Source organism: Gracilinanus agilis, chromosome 2, assembly GCF_016433145.1.
Source record: "Gracilinanus agilis isolate LMUSP501 chromosome 2, AgileGrace, whole genome shotgun sequence".
Lineage (NCBI taxonomy): Eukaryota > Metazoa > Chordata > Mammalia > Didelphimorphia > Didelphidae > Gracilinanus > Gracilinanus agilis.
In genome coordinates, this window is record NC_058131.1 from 562935821 (window position 1) to 562959634 (window position 23814).

A 23814-nucleotide genomic window follows, 5' to 3' on the forward strand; every position below is an offset into this window, starting at 1 on the left:
TGCTGCTTCCACAGAAATCATCAGGACGGAGTAGACTTCCCCTTCCATCTGACCAAGTTTAAATACAATAAATAAATCTTGGTGGGTCACATCTCCGTCCTTCTGGGTTCCTATGATATAGGCTACCTGGTTGCCTTTTAGATAGAGTCATTTCTTACAACCTCCTCCCCTTCCCCCTCCAACCCCCCTCCCCCCTCCCCCTGGCTTCTCAATAACCTCCCTAATGAAGGGGCAGTCAGGAACGCCAGGCCACAGAGAAGACATTGCTCGCTGTCGCTTAGAAGGAGAGTCCCCGAAAAGGTTCTGGGCTCCATCTGTTTCTAGGACTCCTCCCTAAACATGGTCCAGCATCCCTCTTTGTTCAGATCTTGGTCACGTAGTTGTTGGGGAACAGTCCTTGCTTGCCTCTCAATCGGCCTGTCCACCAGCCTGAGGGATCTGTAAGTTCAAAGAAAGATGGTGTTACGGCGGCCATTCTGTCCCCAAAAAGCGCTCTGCGCCCTGGGGACTGAGCCAACAACTTCCCTTTGCATCTTAGGAGGGCCCTCTTCACAACAGGGTTTTCTGAAGCCCTGATTTAAGTGACTTGTCTACTTTCCTGACCTTTCAAAATCTCCAAACCTCATTGGAGGACGCGAACTCCCAATAGCCAGCCACGTTCTGAGCTCCAGTTCTTACCTCCTGGCTTTTTGATCCCAAGCCGGACTCTCTTCTACGCAAAACCCCACCCCCGCCCCCACCCACGCCCCATACCTCTGCCAACCAGCCTGGGGGATGAGAAAAGCTTCCTGAAAGAGTCTCAGGTGGCAGCCATCCCCTTACCTTCTTTGATAATGTCAATGATGTCATTGGCATTAAAGCTGAGTTCATCTGTGTCCTGAGCATCGTAAGCATACAGAGCCTTGCACTGTGGGACCTGAGGCTTAGGTTTGGGTTGGGGCTTGGGTCTGCCACCAGCTGGGGGAGGCCGACTCGTTGTCTGCCTCCGGACCCTGTGGAAAGGAGCAAGAGAATGGTGAGTATGTAGTTTCTGGGATATTCTTTTTTTTTTTTTTTTAAACCCTCACCTTCCATCTTGGAATCAATACTATGTATTGGTTCTAAGGCAGTAGAGCAGGGCTAGGCAATGGGGGTTAAGTGACTTGCCCAGGGTCACCCAGCTAAGAAGTGTCTGAGGCCAGACTTGACCCCAGGACCTCCTGTCTCTAGGTCTGGCTCTCAATCCACTGAGCCACCCAGCTGCCCCATACTGTTTTGTTAATTTTATTTAATTATTTTCAGCTATTCTTATTGCATAGGGATGACTATCCTCAGAGATGGAGGTAGCTAATTCTAGAGTTTTGTCCCAGGCACATTTTTAGTAGAGATTATGCTTGTTTATATGAACGTGTCTGTATATGATTGATATATAAAATATACTTTATACATATATAATGTTTTATGGATGCTCCCTTTTCCTCTAATATCACTGTCACTTTCCAGCGGCCCCTTCCTCATGACAAAGAAATACAGTTAAGCAAAACAAATGGACACATTTTCCATGTCTGAAAATGGACACCCCATTCCACTCATGGAGCCCACCACCTCTCTTCCAAGAAGCAAGTGGCATGTTTTTCCCATCAGTCTTCAAAAGTCACAGCTGCTTATTGCATTGATTAGTTATATCTCCGAATGTTGTCTTTCTTTACATTATTGTGATCATGGCATAAATTCTTTTTCTGGTCCTGCTGATTTGAATCTGGACTGGTTCATAAAAGTCTTCCCATAAGCTTTTGAATTCTTGATTAGTCATTTCTTACAGCACAATAATTTCTGATGATGTTCATATATAATCTGTTTAGTTGTCCTAGGAGTAGTGTCAACTGTCAATTATCAGGGAGTAGGTTGTGCAAATATTTCCACATAGGGTAGAGAAGGCAAGTGCTTAGGGGTTGTTTTAGAACCTTATTAATTAAAGGTCTGAAATTCCTTTAACTAGAGATAAAGCTTTTTATCCCACAAATAAAAGTCAAAATTTAACAGATGAATCCTGTAGGATAGACCATGTTCCCTTAAATTCATACCAAAATCTAAATCACTGATAGTAGATAGTAGGTTTTATTAGAGCAAGAAGGCTAGGAGAAAGTAGGAAGGACTTCTAGAAGGGAAGGGTGCTGGGGAGAAAGAGAAAGCAACATGAAAAGTCAATATGAAGCCAAAGATTATCTTCAGATAATGTGAATCATTTCTCTCTCTCTCTCTCTCTCTCCGCCCTCCCCACCCCAGGTTTCTTTGGGCTAACTGATCCTAATTTGAAAAATAGTAAGCATCACGACTTATCTTTCTTCTGCCAGTCTATTCATAGAATGGAAGAAAAAAATGAAAGTGATTACATAATTAAATTCTTTAATTTTTTCATGTTGGCTGAAAGTCTTTTATTTTAACTACATAGTTTATACAGAGATTTTATGTTTTAAAATGTTACCTATCAGTGCTTCTAGCAAGACTCTAAGACTATATAAACCTTTACTAAGCCATAGTAGATTATGGGCAAGTTGCTGGGGATACAAAGATAGAAATCTTTGCCATCAAGGGGCTTATATTCTGATGAAAGGAAACAATATATACTTAAAAGTCTAGATAAAATGTGCTGGAGGGGGCAGCTAGGTGGCTCACTGGATTGAGAGCCAGGCCCAGATCTGCTGCCTTGAAAGCAAACTAGTTATAATGATAAGAGTACTTTACATTTGCAAAGCATTAGGGATGGCTAAGTGGCTCAGTGGATATGAGACAGACAAGAGGTCCTGGGTTCAAATGTAACCTCAGATACTTCCTATCCATGGGATAGGAAACCCCCCCCCCCCCCCATTGCCTAGCCCTTACCACTCTTCTGCCTTAGAACCAATACACAGTATTAATTCCAAGATGGAAGGTAAGAGCTGAAATAAAATAAATAAAATATGCTGGGTAACTAATTGGCATGGTAGATAGAGCACTGGGTTTATAATTAGGGACACTCCTCTTCATGAGCTCACATTCAACCTCAGCCACTTATTTAGCTGTGTACTCCTGGGCAAGGCACTTAACTCTGTTTGCTTGTCTGTATCCGTCTGCCCATCCATCCATCCATCCATCCATCCATCCATCCATCCATCCATCCATCCATCCATCCATCCATCCATCTATCCATCTATCTATCTATCTATCTATCTATCTATCTATCTATCTATCTATCTATCTATCTATCTGGAGAAGGAAATGACAAACCATTCCAGGATCTCTGCTAAGAAAACCCCAATATAGGGTCACAGGGTCGATTAAGAGGAATGAACAACAACATACAAAATAAATACAAGGGAATAAAAGTTTTTGTATAGAAGTGGGGAGGCACTAGCAGCTGAGGGAATTGGGAGCAGCTTAATGAGCTGAACTTTGAAGAAAGGCTAGGGATTTTAAGAGACAAAGGGGAGTAGAATGTGCATTCTAGACCTGTGCAAACTTATGGAGATAGGAGATAGCCCGATCCCTTTAGTACCACTTTAGTTACATGGGATAAAAATTTATTTTGTACCTGACTTTATTACTCAGTCAAATGCTTAAAAAACCAGATTCTTGTTGCCCCCTACATTTCAGTTGTCAAAATGTGTTTTCTAGTAGAAAACCACTTATGAAACCTCCTTGTTCTTTTCCTGCTCATGCCAATGTATGTTGTTTTCATAAAGAATTTATAGAGATGTTCATGTGTATATAATATATATTACAATATGTGATTATCAGTTGCATCTGAATTTTCATGCCGTCTGTTTGGGGTTTTCTTTGCAAAGTTATTGGAGTGGTTTGATATCTCTTTACAGAAGAGAAAACTGAGGCAAATGAGGAAAAGCGATTTGCCCCGGACTGCCCAATTAAGTGTCAGGTTGGATTTGAACTTGGGAAAATAAGTCTTCTTGACTCTAGGTCTGACACTCTCTGCCTTGCTCCACTTATATATGTATCTTATCACTTCTTGGTTTCCCCTTCATTTTCCCATTTTCTCTCTCTCTAAGCATACAAAATATTTTTGGAGATGATATTTGACAACAAGCATATTTCCCTGCATACAACAAGCATATTTCCCTGCATAATCAGTTTATCAAGATAATACAGAAGTTGGACTTGATACGGAGCCCATAAACTTTATATATGTATATATACACACATTTGGGACAAATGTGCTGAATTTAACTTATTCTGTAAAAAAAACAATCCATATGTAATATATAATAGACATGACTTCATCTGCAATCCTTATTTTTTGTAATTCTTTGAATGTAGAAAACTATGTTGTTTTTTATTCATCTCAGAATGACAAAAAATTTAGAAATCTTTTGGGGTGACTCTTACTTTTTTATTGAATAAAAACATTTACTAAATGTTCATTATGTGCTGAACGTGAGGAATTTCAACATGTTTTGAGTTAGAGAGGTCCTTTCCAGTTCTAAATCTCTGATACTATAATAAAGTAGACTTTATGTAGAAGAAACTAGATTTTATGTAGAAAGAAATCCTCTCCTCTCTTGCTTAAGCTTTTTGAACTAGAGTATATTTTAACTTGTCTGCCTAGAATGCAATGTACAATTCTCAAAAGGGGAGATTTTCATTTGTTTGTCATATCCCCTGTGCCCAGCACATAGTAGGTGCTTAATCGATATTTTCTGAGAGGATAAGATCATGTATGCAAAGGATTTTACTGCATACATACACTTAAGTCTATATAAAAGTTTGTTTTTTATTACCATTAAGGAAGGAAAATTCCCAGGGCTCCTATACATCTCTTGCTTCCATTTTCAGAGAATATTGGGGGTCGGTGGGGAGACCCGTAGATGCTGACAAGCATACCTGGTTCCCTTTAAAAAGTTACAACTCCAAACAGGTGGGTATGTGCGTGAAAGACAGGGCAGTTGGGTAGGGGAGTAGAGCCCTGAGAACCAGCAGGGGGAGATGTTCCTCCTGCTATGAAATGCACTCCTTCACAGCTTAGGAAACATACCAGGAATGTGGGAGAGTCCTCTCCATTCTGGGAGGATGGAGAACTTAAAGGTCACTCAATATCCACTCCCTGGAACTGACCTCTTTTTCATATACCCAACAACTCTGCTTTCATTTGAGAGGAAAATACACCTGCTCTGCATCTCAGGCATTAAATCGTTTCCTACTTAATGTTTATTGAAAATTCCAGCTTTCTTGTTCTGAGAAATGCTTACTGTGAAAGTATGCAGTGTAAGTGCTTTCTTAATTAAAGTAACCTATATTGAGACTGTGTCAGCATTGTACTAATAAAAGCCATTAGCCTGGGTATTCGAGGAGTCATCTGATTTCTCTGCAATAAGCAAATGATAAAAGGAAGGAGAGATGGGAGGTTTCAGGGTAGTGAAGGGAGGGGAAGCTAAGAAGTAGTTATTGTATTTTCCACTTATGGAAAGGCAAATCCCATCATAAGAAAAATACAGCCGACATTTCCATTAAAGCAGGTTGGAGCGCACAAAACAAACTGAATACTGGCTGTGTGGAAGAAAGAATATTTTGCTTGTTCTGTGTTCCAGGATAAATGCCTAATTAACACAAGTCAGTGTGGTCCTGTCTGGTGCTTCTCTCAGTAGGTAAAAGAAGTGAAAGAAATGGAATTTAACAAAAAGTTCTAGGCAACCGACTATGTACAAAGCACTATATTAGGTGCTGAAGAATCACCCTTGTTCTCAAGGTTACCTTCTGCTGAGGAAGAAGAAACAAAAAATAGCGATTCTGGAGGTAGGGGTTCTGGGTTCTAATCCTGCCTCTGAAGTGCATTACCTGTGTGACCTTGGGACAAATTACTTGACTTTCCTGAGATTCTTTTATCTTATCTATAAAATGAGAGAGTCCAAGTTTCTTTCTAGCTCTTGGTCTGTATTCTAAAATAAATACAGGGGGCAGCTGGGTGGCTCAGTGGATTGAGAGCCAGGCCTAGAGACAGGAGGTCCTAGTTCAAATCTGACCTCAGACACTCCCAGCTGTGTGACCCTGGGCAAGTCACTTGACCCCCATTGCCTACCCTTACCACTCTTCTGCCTTGGAGCCAATACACAGTATTGACTCCAAGACGGAAGGTAAGGGCTTAAATAAACAAACAAATAAATAAATAAATAAATCTTATTTTAAAAATATTTTTCCATGGTTCCATGATTCATATTCTCTCCCTCTCCCCTCCCAGAGCTGACAAGCAATAACCCTAAATACAGAATTTTAAGAGAGAAAATTTCCTGAACAGGTAGGAGGATCAGGAGAGATTTCACCTGAACTTGGTCTTGAAAGACATCAAGGACTCTAAGAGGCAGAGAGGGAAGAGGAAGAAGTATATTTCAGGCTAGCCTTTGCAAAGATTCGTTCTGAAGAGTTGGAATGAGATTGGGGGATAGTAGATTAATGTATCTGAACATCATGTTGGAAAGACAGAAATATGAAGTCTTGCAAGGTAGGCTGAGGTCATAATGTGAAGACCTTTAGTTTTGCTAGTATGAGGTTTTTGTTTTATCTTTGAGACAATAGGGAACCACTGAATGTTCTTGAGCAGAAGTAAAATGGTCACACCTATTTTTTAGGAATATTATTTGGCATCTACATGGTAGGACAAATCAGAGAAACCAATTAGGAGACTATTACAGTAATCCATTTGAGAGGAGATGAGACCCAAACCAGAGAAGTGGTCATTAGAGTGAAGAGGAGACATATGCAGGAGCTGTTGGAATCTGACATAAAAGTTGAAACCTAGCTTTGTCTTTCTTTATATCAGTGTGCCAAACTGTTATTAGTTTATGGCATATCGGGACAAATCTATGCTGTTGGGGGTGGGGACCAAAGGCTATTGTCTGGCCCAGGGTGGGAGAGGGTTTGAATTGTACTGTGATCTTATTTGTAGAGATTGTGAAGAGGAGAACAGAAAGAGGCAAGCCTCCCCATGCACACATACGAGATGTGATGATCATAAAATAATGTTTCTTTCAAAATAGTCCTCCTGGAAAGTTTTATATTCAATGAAGTTACTACGTTCAAAACATATGCGACAGGGTTGGGGAGAGGCTCTAACAGGGCAATGGATGGATCCAGTTGGCACTGCTGATTTGGTGACTGTTCCCAGGGCAGTTTGGTGAAAAAAGCTTATTTACAGATGAGAAAATGGAGACAAACAAGGTTAAATGACTTGCCCAGGGCCACACAGCTAGTAAGGAAACTGAGGTGAAGAGAGATAATGGCAAAGCCACACAACTTATAAGTAACAAAGCTTACATTCTTAAAGAAGAGATAATATGAACAAAAGTATACACAAAATGAATACAAGACAGTTTGGGAGAGAAGTCACTACTTGCAATTGGGGGAAGGTGGAAATCAAAAAAGACTTGATGGCTCATTTTACAGATGAAGAAACTGAGGCATAGCTAAATGACTTGCTCAGGGTCACACAACTAGTAAGTGTTTGAGGCCAGATTTGAATTCAAGAAGGGGAGTATTCCTGACACCAGTACTGATGCTCTATCCACTACACCATCTAGATGTTTTTATTGGTGCTCACATTGAAATCTCAGTATCCATTGCTTCACTCATGGAATCAGGTCTGAAATCCCAAAGAAGGAGACTTTAGAGGAAGCTGGACTACAAAATGATGGCTTTTGACTTCTTTCTCTTCCTGCCTCTTCCTTTTTGCTGTAGTCCTGAATGTGGAAGAAACTACCTAGACAAAAGGCACAGTGCAGAATGAAAGAAAGGACTGGTCCGCTCATTCCAAGGTCTGATCTTGTCACTTCCCTCTTTAGAAACTTTCAATGGCTCCTGAGCCCCTGAACCTTACATTCAAGGCCCTCCACAAACTGGCCCCAACCCGCCTGTCTAGCCTTGTATCATTCTACTTATTTGAGATTCCGTTTAACTGGAGACTTTGATAGATTTATATTTTTATCAACGTGGTCACTTCCCTAATGGAAATTATAATCCCATTTGTGCTCCTTAACGCTGTGTCTTATAAATAGTAGGTTTGTAATAGATATTGCTCTGTGATACCTATCTGTGTTTTTTCATAAATCCTCCATTGGGCATCCCTCCAATAAACCGAAGCTTATTATCTAAGGGGGAAAAAAACCCAACAAAAACATATGCCTCATTCCTATTGTACTATTATCCTTCAGCCAGCTATATTATGAACCCCAGAAAAAAAAAATCAAAATTTCCTTATTCTATAGTCATGCTTCATCTTGGACCCAAAATGATAAGATCACTCATCTTATTCACCTGACTTATTTCTGGTTGACTTTTGTTTTTTTCCCAAATGTTCCCAAACCACTGAGGTTATCATGATTTATAGGAATGCCACACGTTCTTAGAATACTCTCATGTTGGGATGGGGTAATGATGCCCGTGGGTGTATAAAAATTCCTCCCAAGGTGGATTGTAAAACCTGTAAGAACAAAGACCATCTTATCTCCTCAAATGTCTGCCACAACCCACTTGCTGAAAGGTGGATCAGGCATGTGGAGGAAGGCTTTGACCACAACAAAGTTTCCAGTTTTTTTCAAATTTCAAAGATTGGCTAGCTAAAACTGTGAATCCTTTCCACCTGTCTACAATACAATTTGAAATTATGGGAGGTTAGTCCCTTAGCTGTTCATATATCCCTCACTATTGGGCATTTACCCCAAGGAAATCAAAGACAGAAAGAAGGGCACTATTTATGGCAGTAAATTCCTTGCAGTACCCTTTTGTGGTAAGTAGAAAGCCAGAAACAAATAGGCACCTATTGACTAGGAAATGATGGAACAAATTGTGCTATGTGAATATAACGGAATAGTATTTTTATGTAAGAAATACTTAAGCATAAGGAATTGGGAAAAACAAGGAAGAATGTATATGAATTGAGACAGTGCTCATCTCAGAGCACAAATGAAAGTATCCACTTCCCCGCTTGCCGTTGAGAGAGATGGGAGACCATGGATGGGTACACGATATTGCCTCTGATGAGTTTGATTAACTTCATTACACCAAAGAAGAATTCAATATGGAGGGCAGTTATACTGGGAAATAACTACCAAAAAGAGGCGTCAATAAAATGTTGAAAAAGATTGACTACTGTTAAGGGAGAAACCAGGGAAAGGTGCCTTAAACAGTAAATATGGGTCCAGGTGGGTGTATGGGAGACAGGAATGACAGGAAGGGGCCCAACAAGTAGGGAGACTGGGTGATAACGGCTGTTTGGATGTCTGTAACAGAAATGGCTGTTGGCCTCCAACCCAGCATCAACAAGACAGAGCCTGTGGAAGCTGATAAGTAAGGGCAAGAGTTTAATAACACATTTTAATCAGGGACAAACTAAGGTAAAGGATGGGAATAGGGTTCTTCTACACTAACAGACTACGGGCAAACCACAGGGTTAAGGGACTTGACTTCACTCTCCTATGACCTAAGCAAGACAGGGCCCAAAGAAAGCAGTACTAGAGTCACAAGGGGAAAGTTCCTCCCAACCTGGCTCCAGCCAGGTTTGGTCAGCTTAGCTGAGGACCTGAGGGTGGCTTTACTTGGGATCTCACGGCTAATCCAGGGATGGTTTCAGGATGCCAGGAGTCAACTCCATCAGAACAGATGATCTAAGGTATCCAGGTAGGGAGAGAAAGTTTGCAATGTTGTCCACCAGATCACAAACCACTCCCTACTCGGTGCTGCTCTGCAGGTCTGATGTCCTCTGCTGTAAGCCTTCATCACTCTCCAGGATCCCAGGAAATCTGGATACAACTCCCCTAGCTCTGAGATTTCCCAGGGTCAGCCACAGTTTTTGTCCCAACCCCCATGGAGTCTTTCTCAGGCACAAACCACTTCCTCCTTCCCCTGCATTCCATTCAAAATGTCCATAACCTCCAGCTAAGGCTTTTCCTAGCCTGCTTACACACCTACTTTTAAACTTATGCCTATTACACTACCCAAGAACTCCCTCACTCTTGCTTTTGAGCCAGAGCAGCTTCATTGGGCTGTGCAATGAGGACCTTATTTACCAAGCATGGCCTCTGCCAACATGCTTTGAAGAGTGTTTGTGTGTATTAGAATGAGGATTGGCTGATGACAGCAGAAGGTGATAGTTGGAAACTCGTGAAAATCATAGGACTCAGTTTGCTTCCTTGGGACAGTTTCCTACAGCCAAAGAAAAATGAAAGCTGAAAATTTATGGGCTCTATTGAGGCAGCATAGACAGGCCAGCAGAAGTCAGCCTGAAACCCTTACTTAAACCAAAATGACTCAAGCATCCTCTTCCCTTTGACTATATAAGTTGGCCCAGCACTCCCTTTGTTCTGAGTCATTTCCCTTGGCTAAGCAAGACAGTCATCATTCAGCAGCTGGAGCTGTTTTGAATCCATCACAGCTTTGAGATAATGGAGTATTATTTACCATTGAGCTGAGCCCATGCCTTGAGAGAGGGCATGTGTTTGTGCTGATGGAAAGCCAGGCATATGTATAGGGGGAATATATCTTGGGGGAAGGGAAAGAGAAGAAGAGATAGAGAGAGAAAAGAGCTTTACACTTTGCTTTGCTGGGATATTTAGCAGGTACTGCCTGATTATACTATTGTCTTTTCCCTTTCAGATTCTGTTCCAGGAGGAAGCCTATTTCTAGGTGATCAAGTTCCATTCTATACTAAAGCAAAGTTTGTTGGTCCACGGAATCAAAAACCTGTCAAACCAATCTTTTAGGGATGACTCCCCCAAATCATAGAAATTTTTCAACTTTAGAGGTCATTTAGCCTAAACTCAACCTGGGGAAGAATCTTCTCTTTCCCTCTATATCAGTGATTCCCAAAGTGGGCGCCACCGCCCCCTAGTGGGTGCTGCAGCAATCCAGGAGGGCGGTGGTGGCCACAGGTGCATTTGTGGGGCGTGGATAACTGTAAGGGAATGGTGATAGTATGTGACAGGGGGCGCTAAGTAATATTTTTTCTGGAAAGGGGGTGGTAGGCCAAAAAAGTTTGGGAACCACTGCTCTATATCAGTGGTGTCAAAATCAAACAAAGAAATCATTGGGGTGCATATTAATGCAGAAAGCCACAAATTAGCATCATTGATGTTTTATTGTATTTTTGTTAACCATTTTTCAGTTATACTTTAATTCAGTTTGGCCAGATTTGGGAATTTTGTGGGGTTCATGCATGGCATGAGTCTGATGTTTCTGTCTTTGAATGCTTCCAGTGACTCCACTGCTGGACTGTTAGAAAATTCTTTATATGGACCTTTTTGTAACTTAAGCCCTTTGGTGCTATGCAGACTGCCCCTCTTCCACAAATTTCCTGAATGTGTTCCCCACCTGAAATATTCTATTCTTCAAGATAAATATCCATGGTTCCTCTACCTGCATGTTACCACATGTTTTCCAGTCTCTTCATGTTCCTGGTTGCTTTCCTCTGGACATATTCAGTGGTCTACCAATCAATTAACAAGTATTTATTAAATACCTCTCCCTATGTGGCAGATACTGTGCCAGCTCCTGAGGATAAACAGAAAAAAACAAAAACCTAATAGGTTCCTGTCCTCAGGGCGCTTGCTTTTTGTTGGGGCAATTACATATACGCATAAAAATATACAAACACACACAGAAGAAATATTCTTTGATCTACAACACATCACATTGTGTATGAGTGAGCAGTCTGATGCGCAAGTTTTCTAGCACACCTTGTCAGAGATCATGTACTCTTTGCATCCTTGATCATTGAATTTTCATTTCTTCCTGCTGTCATGGGGGAGCTGAGAGTGTAAGTCATTCCATTATACCCCCCTCCCTCCAAACAACCCAAAACACTCAACTTTTATGTTCCAGATTGCTTATGAATCATCCCCTTAATTAGCTTTGGTGTCATAAAGGAGGAAAAAGCAAACAAGCAGAGCCCCAGGGCTTTATGCTGGTCATGTTACCCATGCTTTGACCTAGTATAGTGGGCAGGGCAGGACAGAAGATGCAACCAAGGTCACCTAAGTATTAACCAGCCCAAACAAACAAGCTTGTTGGTCAAAGATATTATATAGCTGAGCAAAGAACATTTTGTAAGCTTGGCTTTTTCCTAAGAGAGGAGGGAGAATGTTAGACTTCTCTGGCTACTCTTTTCGGGGTTTTTTTATGACCCTGCTTTCTCTTGGTTTTCTTCCCACCTTCACAGGCTCATCAGCCATGTTCAGCCCTCTTCTCTGTGAATGTCTCCAGCCAAGGCTCCGTCCTCTTCTCTCTGTGACGAGGCAACCTCACCCATGTCTGAGGGCTCAAAGTTCATCTCTACTCAGATAACCCTTAGGTCTCTTATCTGAGCTTCAGTTTCATATCACAAACTACCGATCTGAGATTTCTACATGAATGTCTGTGGCATCTATGATGAAGCCTCTTTTCTAAACTTGCCTATATTCTGTTAAAGGCACCACAATCATTCCTGATGTCAGACTCATCTTTTCTTCTCCCTTATAGCCCAGATCTAATCATGTGCCAAGTTTTATCATTTCTACCTCCATAATATTTCTCCCATCTGACCCCATTCTCTTCATTGATATAGTCACCAACCTATAATATTAAAAAAAAAAAAACAACAAAACCCTCACATTCTGTCTTAGAATCTATACTAAGTTTGGTTCCAAGGCAGAAGGGCAGTAAGGGGTAGGCAATGGGAGTTAAGTGCCTTGCCCAGGGGCACACAGCTAGGAAGTATTCAGGACCTCCCATCTCTAGGCCTGGTTCTCTATACCCTGGGTCACTGATCTGCCCCCAGCCCATACTATTATAATAGTTTTTTAATCAGTTTTTCTTTCTCAAGTTGGTCTCTACTATATTTTTTTCCCCATAGCTTTCAAATTGAAATTTCTGAAGTACAAGTTTGACTATTCCTTTACCATATTGAAGAATCCTAGTGGCTTCCTATTACTTCAAGGATATAAATTCCTCTGACATTTAAAGTCCTATGCCATCTGGCTCCAACTTACTTTATGCTTTCTACATTCTACCTGAATTGGCCTTGCTGTTCTTCCTGTATGACAGCCCATCTCCTACCTCCAAGCTTTTGCATTTTCTGTGTCCTTCTTATGCCTCAAATGCAATCTCTTTTCTCACTTCTGCTTGTTAGAATTGTTAGCAATAATAATCACAATAACTTTGAGATATCTTAACACTTAACAGATCGGCTAAAATGATAAAAGATTAAAGTGGCAAACTTTGGAGAGGATGTGGAAAAATGGGGACATTAATACAGTACTGGTGGAACTGTGAGCTGATCTAACCATTTTGGAGAGCAATCTGTAATTATGCCAAAAAACTATATGTTTTGACCCAACAATAATACCACTATTAGATCTGTTTATTAAGGTGATCAGGGAGAAAGGAAAAGAACGTATATGCTCTAAAATATTTATAGCAGCTCTCTTTGTAGAGATGACAAAGAACTGTAAATTGAGAGAATGCCCATTAGTTGAGGAACGGTTAAACAAGTTGTGGCATGATTGCAATGGACTACTACTGTGTCCTAAGAAATGATGAGCAAGTTAATTAAAAAAAATGACCCCAGACACATCCTAGCTGTGTGACCCTGGACAAGTCACTTAACCTTCATTGCCTAGCTCTTACCATTCTTCTCTCTTGAAACAGATACTTAGTATTGATTCTAAGAGAGAAGGTAAGGACTGAAAACAAAAACAAAATAAAATGTGGAAAGATCAAAAAAATTAAGAGTGAAATGAGCAGAACCAAGAGAACATTATATACAGCAACATAAATATTTTGAATATCTATTTCCAGAAAAAGAACTGAACAATGGGAATATACAAAAAAAAAAAAGAATGCTTAGCAATTTTCAAGTTTCAATTCAATTGTCACATTCTCCTTAATTCCTGATGCCTCCACTGTTAAATATCCTCCCTGAAATGGCTTTGACCTTATACTTTACAGTTATTTTGCATTTAATTATGTGTATTGTTGCTCCCCCAGTAGACTACAAACTACTCAAAGCCAAGGATTGCTTTGTTCTTGTCTCTATCTCTAGCATCTAGTTCAATGTCTGATACAAAGTAGGCACTTGGATATTTGCCGAATGAATGTGTTTGATGGTGTCCTTGGGCCCGTGGGCTTGGCGATTTTGAGATGAAGAATCTAAGCTTGGGGGACCCTGGTGCTTGGGGCTTTGGTGGCCTCTGGCAGAACATTATTCTATCTTCTTCAGTTTGTTCTTGTTCTTAGCAAAGCACATGCTCTTCAGCTACTTGGGGTCAATCTCATTTAGAAATTGACCCTTCTGCGACCTGGATTTCTTGTTAGCATTGTGGCTGACCTGCACTAGTGAAGAGTTAACGCTATAGACAGTATCTATATTGCCCCTCAAAGCCTTCCTGGAAAAATGCTCATTTGGCTGCCTTTAGGTGGTGGGTAATATGGCGGCCACACAGGCTTCTGTAGGCAAAAAGCTCAAAGTTACCTTTTCTACCACTAGATGGGGACACTGCATAGTATAATCAAGGCACAGGAGTTGACTTTTAGATTGGTAAGGGATGCCAAAGGCAAAATGCAAAATAGTGTTTGAAAGATGAATTTGTCCTTCCAAATGTGACTCCTTGTGTATGCTACAGCTAAGTGCCACTCAATGCCTTTCTCACGGCCGCAGGATCTGAACAACAGAATTACTGTACTAAAGGTATGGATTGACTAAAGCTTCATCCTTTGGGCTGGTGCCCTTTACCCAATTGTCCAGTCTCCCTGTCTGGGTTCTAGACTCCCACTGTGCCTCTATGATTTTCCTGTGTTGATCATTACCCCTTTGCAGTGTTCCTGGTCCTTGGCCTGGTGCTACCTGTCTGATTCCTTTGCCAGTATTTGTCTCTACTCTTAGTATATCACTCCTGATTTATCCAACTGCTTCTGATTTGCAGTGAAAGCTGTGTTCTGAATTTGCTGCTGTATACTATCTCAAGTTTCTATGAGCCTAGTGATCGGCCTTTCCTCTCTTTATCAGCACTGAATCTTATGGGGATGGAAGAGTTACATTTTTTTTTCTTGTCACTTTCAGATCTCAAAGGTTTTTTTACAAAAAATAATGCTCTTATAGGGCAAAGCTTTTGTGAAGGAACTCCCTCTTAGTTGAAGGTTAGGGATAACATTGATGTTATTCTATGTTACTCAGGCAGGTCCTACTAAAAGAGAAAGACTTTGAGCGCAGGCCTAGAGATAGCCTGTATGTTTACCTTCTCAAACTCAGCCCTATTAAGTTTTAGAGGGGGTCATCACTAGAAAGCTAGCTACCAGATAATAATTTTGGGTCATAGCAACCTACAAAGACCCTCCACTAAGACAGAGTAGCATTGTAATTAATATCAGGACTGCCCACACTGCTAAAATCTCGGACCTTTTGAAATATAGGAACCAGATAATAAGCGGCTGAGCCACCAAGATAATGTCAGTTTACCCAGTTATATAATTGCTTCTTTTTTCCTAAAGAAATATAAGAGATGAGCCGTAGAGACAAGAGGAGGAGTGAGTAATATTTTTCGCTCTGTCAAATAGTAAGGACTAAGAAGTTATTCTTCAGAGTTGTTTATTAGGTTAATGATAATGTATACAGTATTTAAGGCTGGCAAAGTACTTAACAAATATTATCTTTAGATGTGTAGGAATCTCTCTGTTTCTGAAGTAATACTGAGGTACCCCCTCTTAAACCACCATGATCCTAATGTAGCTCCATAATAGGATCTAGGAATTCCCTTCTGGTTCCAGAAAGATGTTATAACTACCTCCCTGGATAGAAACTAAATTCAATTTTTCTTGGCACAAGAGAAACCATTAACTTTAAGTAATCTTATAGCTTCTGAAACATCCTGTATAAGCTTTCTGGCTTCAACAGAGATATTCACCCAGTTGTCCTTTTATAAGGTTTTAGAAAAAGCTCAGCTGTTAAGCCAAAGTGCCCTCTCTGTCAGAGACATTATTACATTAGATTTCAGTTCACAAAGAAGAAAAAGGCTGATTCTGTAGCTGCCAAGCCTACTGTGCTATACACAGTGCTCTACACACAGTAGGCAGTCAACTCATGCATTGTGATTGGCTGATGAATATATGAAGATGCCAGCCCTCCTGTTAATGGCATAGACAGTGGCTGAGATAATGAGCTAACATCTGTGTGATCCTTGGCCGCATCCGAGATAAAGGGCATGCTATATAGCCAGGGGGGCACTAGGCAGCTGAAGGCTGTACGTGCGCCAGCTGGGTGAAGATACAAAGTTCCTAAATTGCTTGCTTTTGGCTGACAGATGCTGCCATCTGCCCAATGTATGAGCCTGTAACTTGCAAAGTGGGCAGGAGAGACTTTTTGGGACTGCCAACTTTAAAACAAGAAATGAGCAGGAAAGCAAAGGGATTTAGTTCTTTTCAATTTACTATTTAGTTTTCATGCCCTGACTACCTCGGAAGGGCATGACATGTATAGGAGATGCTATATGCAGCCCCAATGTTCATGCCATTAGCCCCTGGCAATGGTAGCATCTCCTATTGCTCTCAGAAGGAGGGGCTGTGAAGCACAACTGGATCTTTAGTGATATACATGTACATAACTTCGGGTTATATTAGTGCAGGTTTGGCTGTGTCAGTGGCATCACTTTACCAACAGCATTACAAGGAAAAATCCCTTGGCTTGATTAAGCAAAACCCAATCAGAAAACTGTTACTTCTTAGCATAAGCCAAGGCAGAAGACATAAAATTATGCCATAATATCTGGGGAAACAATCTTGAGAGCCCATTCCAGGGTGAGCTAATGCGACTACCTACTAGTTATTTATTTACTCTTTACGGGCCACTTTTCCCATTTGTAACACAGCTATAGTAACACTGACCAGTTCTCAATGGAGGCTTGGAAGAGAAGAAGGCTAATCGTCCAATGCAAGTCTTTTTGGTTTCAAGAACTGGTTTCTCAAACATCTTAAAAATTACATTTCAATATAATCAATTTCCTTTGCAATCAATTTGATGTTTTTTAAAATATTATTCTGAAAATAAGCTTCATCAAGTTGCTAAAGGGAGTCCATGATGCAAAGAAACATAAAGCCTCCCTTATGGCTTTTGGCACAGGGGAGAATGTGCCAGAGAAATAAGAAGGTTAATGTCTGGATTCAGCCAACCGAAGTGAAAGTTTAAATTCAAATGAAGTAAAGGTTGTTGCTCATCTAGGAAAAGGATATAAAGTAGAAGCAGCTAAAGATGCATTTGTTGGCTGTTATCACTAGAGTTGCATTTGTGTTTGCTTAACTTAGCTATACTGCTTCTCTTACTGGAGGTACATTTGAAGTTTTTCCAGCATGGTAGAACCTACAAGACTATATGATCTATTAGTATAGCCCTCAAGAAGCCAGGGTGACCGCTATGGCCACAACGAAGCTTCAGAATGGGTCTTTATGGAGAATCAAAAATTTTAGAACATTAAAAAACTTTCCTTTGATTTTTAATACTCTAAATGTGAGATCTTTGTGTGCAGTGATCAATGAGTATACATGGCCTTGGAGCAACAGAATCATAGAAATTCTTGCTATAAACAAAACCAGAAGAAAGAAGCTGCAGCAAAATGGTACTCCCTGGAAATATAATGAAAAGTCATCTGGGTAGATTTTGGTATATTCTCATAGGCAACAAGAAACTTTATTTCATGAGATATTGCATATCCTTATGTATTTTAGTGGTGATAATAAACACCTGGTGAAAGATAACCATAAAAATACTTAATGACTTGTTCGACAACATGCTTGTTGAGAAAGAAGAGGGGCAGCTGGGTAGCTCAGTGGATTGAGAGCCAGGCCTAGAGACGGGAGGTCCTAGGTTCAAATCCGGCCTCAGACACTTCCCAACTGTGTGACCCTGGGCAAGTCACTTGACCCCCATTGCCTACCCTTACCACTCTTCCACCTTTAAGTCAATACACAGAAGTTAAAGGGTTTAAAATAAAAAAAAAAATCTATAAAAAAAAAAGAAAAGAGAAAGAAGAGAGAAGCTCTTTGAAGAACTTGATATAACCTTTTAAATCAATATTTCCTTTATGATATTTAGTGAGTTCAAAGACATAGAAAGGCTATGATAGTACATGGGATAGTATAGTTCAGGAAAAACGGAACGAGAGACCAAAGATTTGTAAAATACACAGAAGCTTCATGCCTCTGTATTATGAATGCTTTCTTTGAAAAGAGAATCGACAGTCCCTAGATGTGGGTAACATCAAATGACACCGTAAAGAACAAAAGAGATATTTCAACAGAAAGGAAAAGACTTGTTTTTGATGTGTGACTATGAATCAGCTTTCTGTGTACAGCCAGACCATCAACTTGACACAGCTAAAATGAGAATTAGTTTTTAAAATGAGAAAGTAATAATGAGAAAAAGATTTGGTGCACAATGGATATAATTCAACCATTAAATGAAGAAATTGAAAATAAAAAATGAGAAAGCAACAACAAAAATAATACAGACAATGGTTATAGTAATTTTAGCGAGAAATTTCACCAATGTATATTAATTATCACAATAAGGAAACGAGAAGAGGTCAAAAAGTGCTTTAGTCAGCAAATGTGATTTACTTGCCCATAGGAAGAGATAAAAGCCAAATACAATACTGGGTTAGAATATAGATTAATTTGTAAGATCTTATACAGAAAAACATGGATAATTATGAGAAGTACTGACTGTTCCAAAACAGCAAGAAGCAGTGGAAGGTAGAACTAATTATCTTGGCAAGATATCCAACTAAGTAAAATCACCCCAAAAGCATAACAGAAAGAAAAAGGAAAGACCATTAACAAGAAAAATGGAGATTGCAGAAAATGATTTTAATAAAAGTGTTTTTTTGACAAAGACATTGAAACCCTGTTTTAAAAGCTTTACATTTAAAATCCATTTGATCCCAAAACATAGATCCAGTTATGCTTCTGAGGAGTAGAATTGGCATGAAACCAGAAAAAGCAGCCAGAGAGGAGACCCATAATGGAGGCAAGACTATTATGAGTGTTGGACTAATATAAAAGATATCTGAAGGAGGAGAAGATACCAACATCTTGAACCTTAATAACAACAACAAAAAGGCAGCTGAGAGAACATCTATCTGACTTGTAGTAGTAGTAGGGGGAACTATTTATTAACCTATTTGTCCACTTTCTTTTCTATACAGAATCTTTGAAAATCTCTTCTACATAAATAAAAGGTATCCTCAATGAAGTTATTTGGAGGGATCAAGAATGACTTTCATAAGAACCACATTTATAATTCATTGAAAGACTATTAGGAATATAAGATCCCATTATGCTGATTGATTATGAAAAAGCATTCAATTTGGTAAAACACCAACTCATAGACTCTGTTATAAAACAAGGTGCCTCATCCATGCATCAAAATCATCCAGGATTCCTTGGAACCATACAAATAGATAATGAGTTGGACCCATAGATGAACAGGAAGAGAAGGAGAGAGGGTTGGATTTTTTTTTTTAAACCGAAATTGCTTTAGATTAGGGACAGTATGTCCCTAACACTGTCATCCTGCTAGTTCAGGTTTATTGTTGGGAAGACATGAGACATTCATAGGCTGTTGAACAAATAACAAATGGAGGTTTATTTAGCTCTAATGGCAAGGATAGGCAATAAGGATAGAGTAGCATTTAACTGTTATCACGAGACTCTTCTCTCCATATGGAAATGTGGCTTCAACAGGTCAGATTCTGGTCTTCTGGTTTATACCAAGTCTAAAGGTCCCTGTCCCATGTGGGTAGGACCTTCCACGTGCCCTTCGGGGACCAGCAAACCACATCAACACAGTCACAAAAGGCTGCCTTGAAGCTGTGCTACGGGAGGCATAGTGTGAGGCTTGTCCCAGCCCCAAGCCCAAGTAAATCAAGTCCTTTCTATGATGCTAACTCCTAACTAGGAGGCAGGGCAGGAACCTGAGCCTTTGATAGATGCCAAGTTTCCCATGAAAGCAAAGGCTTGTTTTTTCAGTATTAACATTTTCTGGTGTTTCATGGTAGCAAGACCCGGAATATAACTTATTCTAAAGAACTATTGGTGAGTTTTACATGGCCATGGAGAAGTGCATGGTGGTTAGGAGAAAGCTGCAACATATAACCAATAAAGAACCTTGAAGAAGCACAAGATTAAAGAACTCATCAAGGAATTATAAGAAAAGAAAATGAGCATGAGGTATGAGAACTGGATGACCAGAATGATCCATTTATACGCTTGCAATGTCAGGAAAAATAAAGGAAGGCCTTAAGCATTTTGGGAGAACCTTATGTGTTTAACTTTTGTAGGAATATGAACAAGGATAGCACAGGAGAGCTGACATAGATAAGTAGCAATCTCTACTTCACAAGGGATCTCCTGAATCAATGAGATCAAAGCTTTCCTTGAGGATTTTCTAATCGAGCCACAGGAAGTTAAGAATCCAAAACTTCATATTAGTAACTGGGCGTACTCTATTTTTACAATATAGACATAAAACTCTACTCAAAGCATGAGCTCAGAGCGAAAACCCAGCCATCTTTGTGCCAAAAGAAATGGTAAATATGATAAATTTATAAAATAAATAAAAATTTGTAGGAACTGATATAGAACCACTGTGAAGAAAAACATCATTAACAAGTAGCTGAATGATGATTAAATGTAATTACCAAACTTGTTTATGAGGAACCATGGTTGCTTCCTCTTCCTGTGGAGGTTGGGGAACCACAGATACAGAAAGTGGCATATGCAGTCATGCATACATATAACTAATTGTTTTATTGGGGGGGGGGGTGCAAAGGATAGTTCTAGAATAAGTGTGGGAATATCAGGAAATGAATGACGTTTAAAAAAAAAGGCATCCAATAATAAAAAAAATCTAATAACTTTGGGACTAATGATTACTTTTCTATTTGACCACTTGACCACTTGACAAGTGAGCGACATTCTTGGCCTTTTTACTGATTTACTTTGTAACATAAACACTTCCCTTTCTTCATTAGAAAAATAGGGCAAATGATCCTTATCTCTTCCTACTCACCAGGAATTTTGTGAAGCTAAAGTCAAATAAGAGTATCGCCTCAGAAATGTCTTAAATGCACTAAAATTGCTGGCATCTCTGCCTTGTTCCATGTGTGGCTAAAACTCCTTTGTAAGATATACATATACAATGAGCAGACCATGATTTATGCTCTTTGGAAGATTAAAAGGACCCACTTAACACCAACTTAGTACCTTAACTCAAGAACAAACTGAAACAACCTCTAAATCATCCTTATTTATTTATGACATTGGAATGGAATATGGATCTTTTAATTTTTTTTTTAAACTTTACCATCTATCTTAGAATCCATACTAAGTATATATTCCAAGGCAGAAAAGTGGCTAGGCATTGGGGTTAAGTGACTTCCCCAGGGTCACAAAGTTAGGAAGTCTCTGAGGCCAGATCTGAACCCTGGACCTCCCATCTCCAAGCTTGACTCTCTGACCATTGAGCCACCTCGTGGCCCCTGAAATATGGACCTTTAAAGACAATTTTAAGCCTCAGTTCAAATTGCATCTCCTCTAGTAGACCTTTCCTGGTGTCTCAAGCAGCTAATGCCTTTTCTTTTCAGATTGCCTTCATAGACTCTGAATATATCTTGTATGTACCTAGATATTTATGTCTTCCCCATTGGAATAGAAGCTTCTTGAAGGTAAGGAGGATGTTTTGCCTTTCTTTTTATCCTCAGTGCTAGCACCAAGTAAGCACTTAATAAATGCCTGTTGATGGACAGGATGTATGTGTTTGGCAAGGTATTTAATATCTCAGTGCTTTAGATAACTCTGTAACACTGTAAATATCAGGGAAGGTGCCATCTTGAATTAGTAGACATTACCTCAACTGGGAGTTCTTTGTACCACTGAAATCACAAGGTCTAGTCAATACTCTCTCTATCTATTATGCCCAGAGGGATACTTTCCTGAAGTGAATATGGTATCTGAGAACAGGAAAAAGATACTTCAGAATTTGCATTGCTATTGAAGGAATCCAAAATGCGTTCTTGAGTAAGTGATATGTAGAGACTCACCCGGCAGCTCCTTGATCTGGGACCTTTAAGAAGTCCAAACTTTCAGGTTGCTGGGACACTCGGTCAGAACCAGTTGAGTGTTGGCGAGGTAAGGGTGGACGCACCATAGATGTGTAAAGGCTTTTCTGATTGGACCTGGTGTTTCCAAGTCCCTGGGAATGAGGGGCAAAGTGGGAAGTTTTGATGACTCCATTTTGATGATATCCTAGACAGATAGAGGAGAAAATGCTGATTAGTTTTTCTGACTTAGGTTATTGCAGTCTATCCCTCTTTCTAGAAGTGTCTAAAGGACCTTCCATAACTTTAAAATGCTTACACCCAGCTCTCAATGGATGCACCCAATTTTCGAGGAATGATACAAGTCAGGCAATTTCCATCTTCTTATTGGCCCTACGAAAGCATTTGAACAATATGGTATTAGAAACTGGGATAGGAGGAAGTCTGGGCAGGACTCTGTACAACAATTGCAGCTGTTTGGTTATGTGTACTCATGTGGCCTAATGGAAAATAAGACATGGCTATTTCCTAAAAGGGCTGGCCGAAAAACTAGGCAGGCTAGTGGGCAGCTGTCTAACCAGAAGGCCGCACATTTTCTCCTGAGGGCCAAATTCCAAATTTTCTTTAGAGGTCACTCTTGTTCTCTCTTTAAAAAAAAAAAAGAGTTTTGAGGCACGAAGTGGCAAATATCCTTTGGTTCATTCTCCTGGGACCAGGGGAAACTATCTGATCCAAATACAAGTTAGCTGTCAAGAAGATCAAATTTCAATCCTATGTGACTTCTATTCATTGAACCAAGGCCAATCTGCTTTTTCTTGGTCTTTCTCCCATACACAATGAGGGTCAGTGTTATTCTGCACTTGGGCCTCCTCTGATGCCAGCTTCCTGCTCTGGGGTGGAGAAGAAACAAGGGGGCAGTCTTAGGCTGAGATTACTTGGGTTTCATCCCCTCTTAAACAGATTTATGGAAGCCAGGAGGAAAATACACTTTGGTGCTCACATGATGCTTAAGGAGATGTAGTTTTTGCTGAGTCACCCACTTACATTTGGAAAGCCGTTTCTGTTTTCTTCTCTGTAAAATTGGTGGAGGGAGGTTGGACTAGACAATGTCTCATGTCCTGTCTAGTTCTTATAATATAGGAATGTTTGTTCAGTTTCATTCTTTTCAGCATCTTAGAGAAAACTTTCATTTCTAAATAGTGACAGATCCCAATATCCATGAGACCTTTTGCAAAGGGAGGTGGGAGCCGAATCTCTTACATTCACACTCAAAATTCAGTAGAATGCTGAACTCCCTTATGTAATGAGCAGGGCCAGAGCTTTGGACTAAAGCAGTTTGTTTAACTATCTGTCCTATAAAACCCTTTTAAAGAAAAGGCTGCATTTATCTATCTGAGATGATTTGGGTTCTTCTGAAGTAGCCTTAGAAATCCCAAACTCTCAAATTATCAAAAGTCCTTGTATATTTTTCTAAAAATTGTTTTTTTTTAATTAGGAAAAAAATTAAAATCTTACCAAATTTTTATTTTGGGAGGGGAAGGTTTATACTACCTACATTTCTCAACATATTCCTTTTGCCGTGCCATACAGCCACAACTTATAATAAAGAAAAGGAAGGGAGAAGGAATGAATATTTATCAAAACTAACCAATACATCAAAAAAAACCCAAAAAAACTGACATCATATGGAACACGCCCCACCCACATTCTTCCACTTCTGCAAAAAAATGGGGTGAGT

General features: G+C 39.9%; 1 protein-coding gene across 1 annotated transcript in view; it reads right to left on the reverse strand.

The window, feature by feature from the left end:
- Nucleotides 1–234: 234 nt before the first annotated feature.
- Nucleotides 235–23814, reverse strand: part of MYO1E (myosin IE) — a 175700-nt gene continuing 152120 nt past the window's right edge. The window contains exons 26-28 of the mRNA XM_044660107.1: nucleotides 22080–22284; nucleotides 823–992; nucleotides 235–438 (exon numbers count right to left, since the gene is read on the reverse strand). Of these exons, the coding sequence (XP_044516042.1) occupies nucleotides 362–438; nucleotides 823–992; nucleotides 22080–22284 (452 nt within the window). The 3' untranslated portion in view covers nucleotides 235–361. The remainder of the gene's footprint in view (nucleotides 439–822; nucleotides 993–22079; nucleotides 22285–23814) is intronic.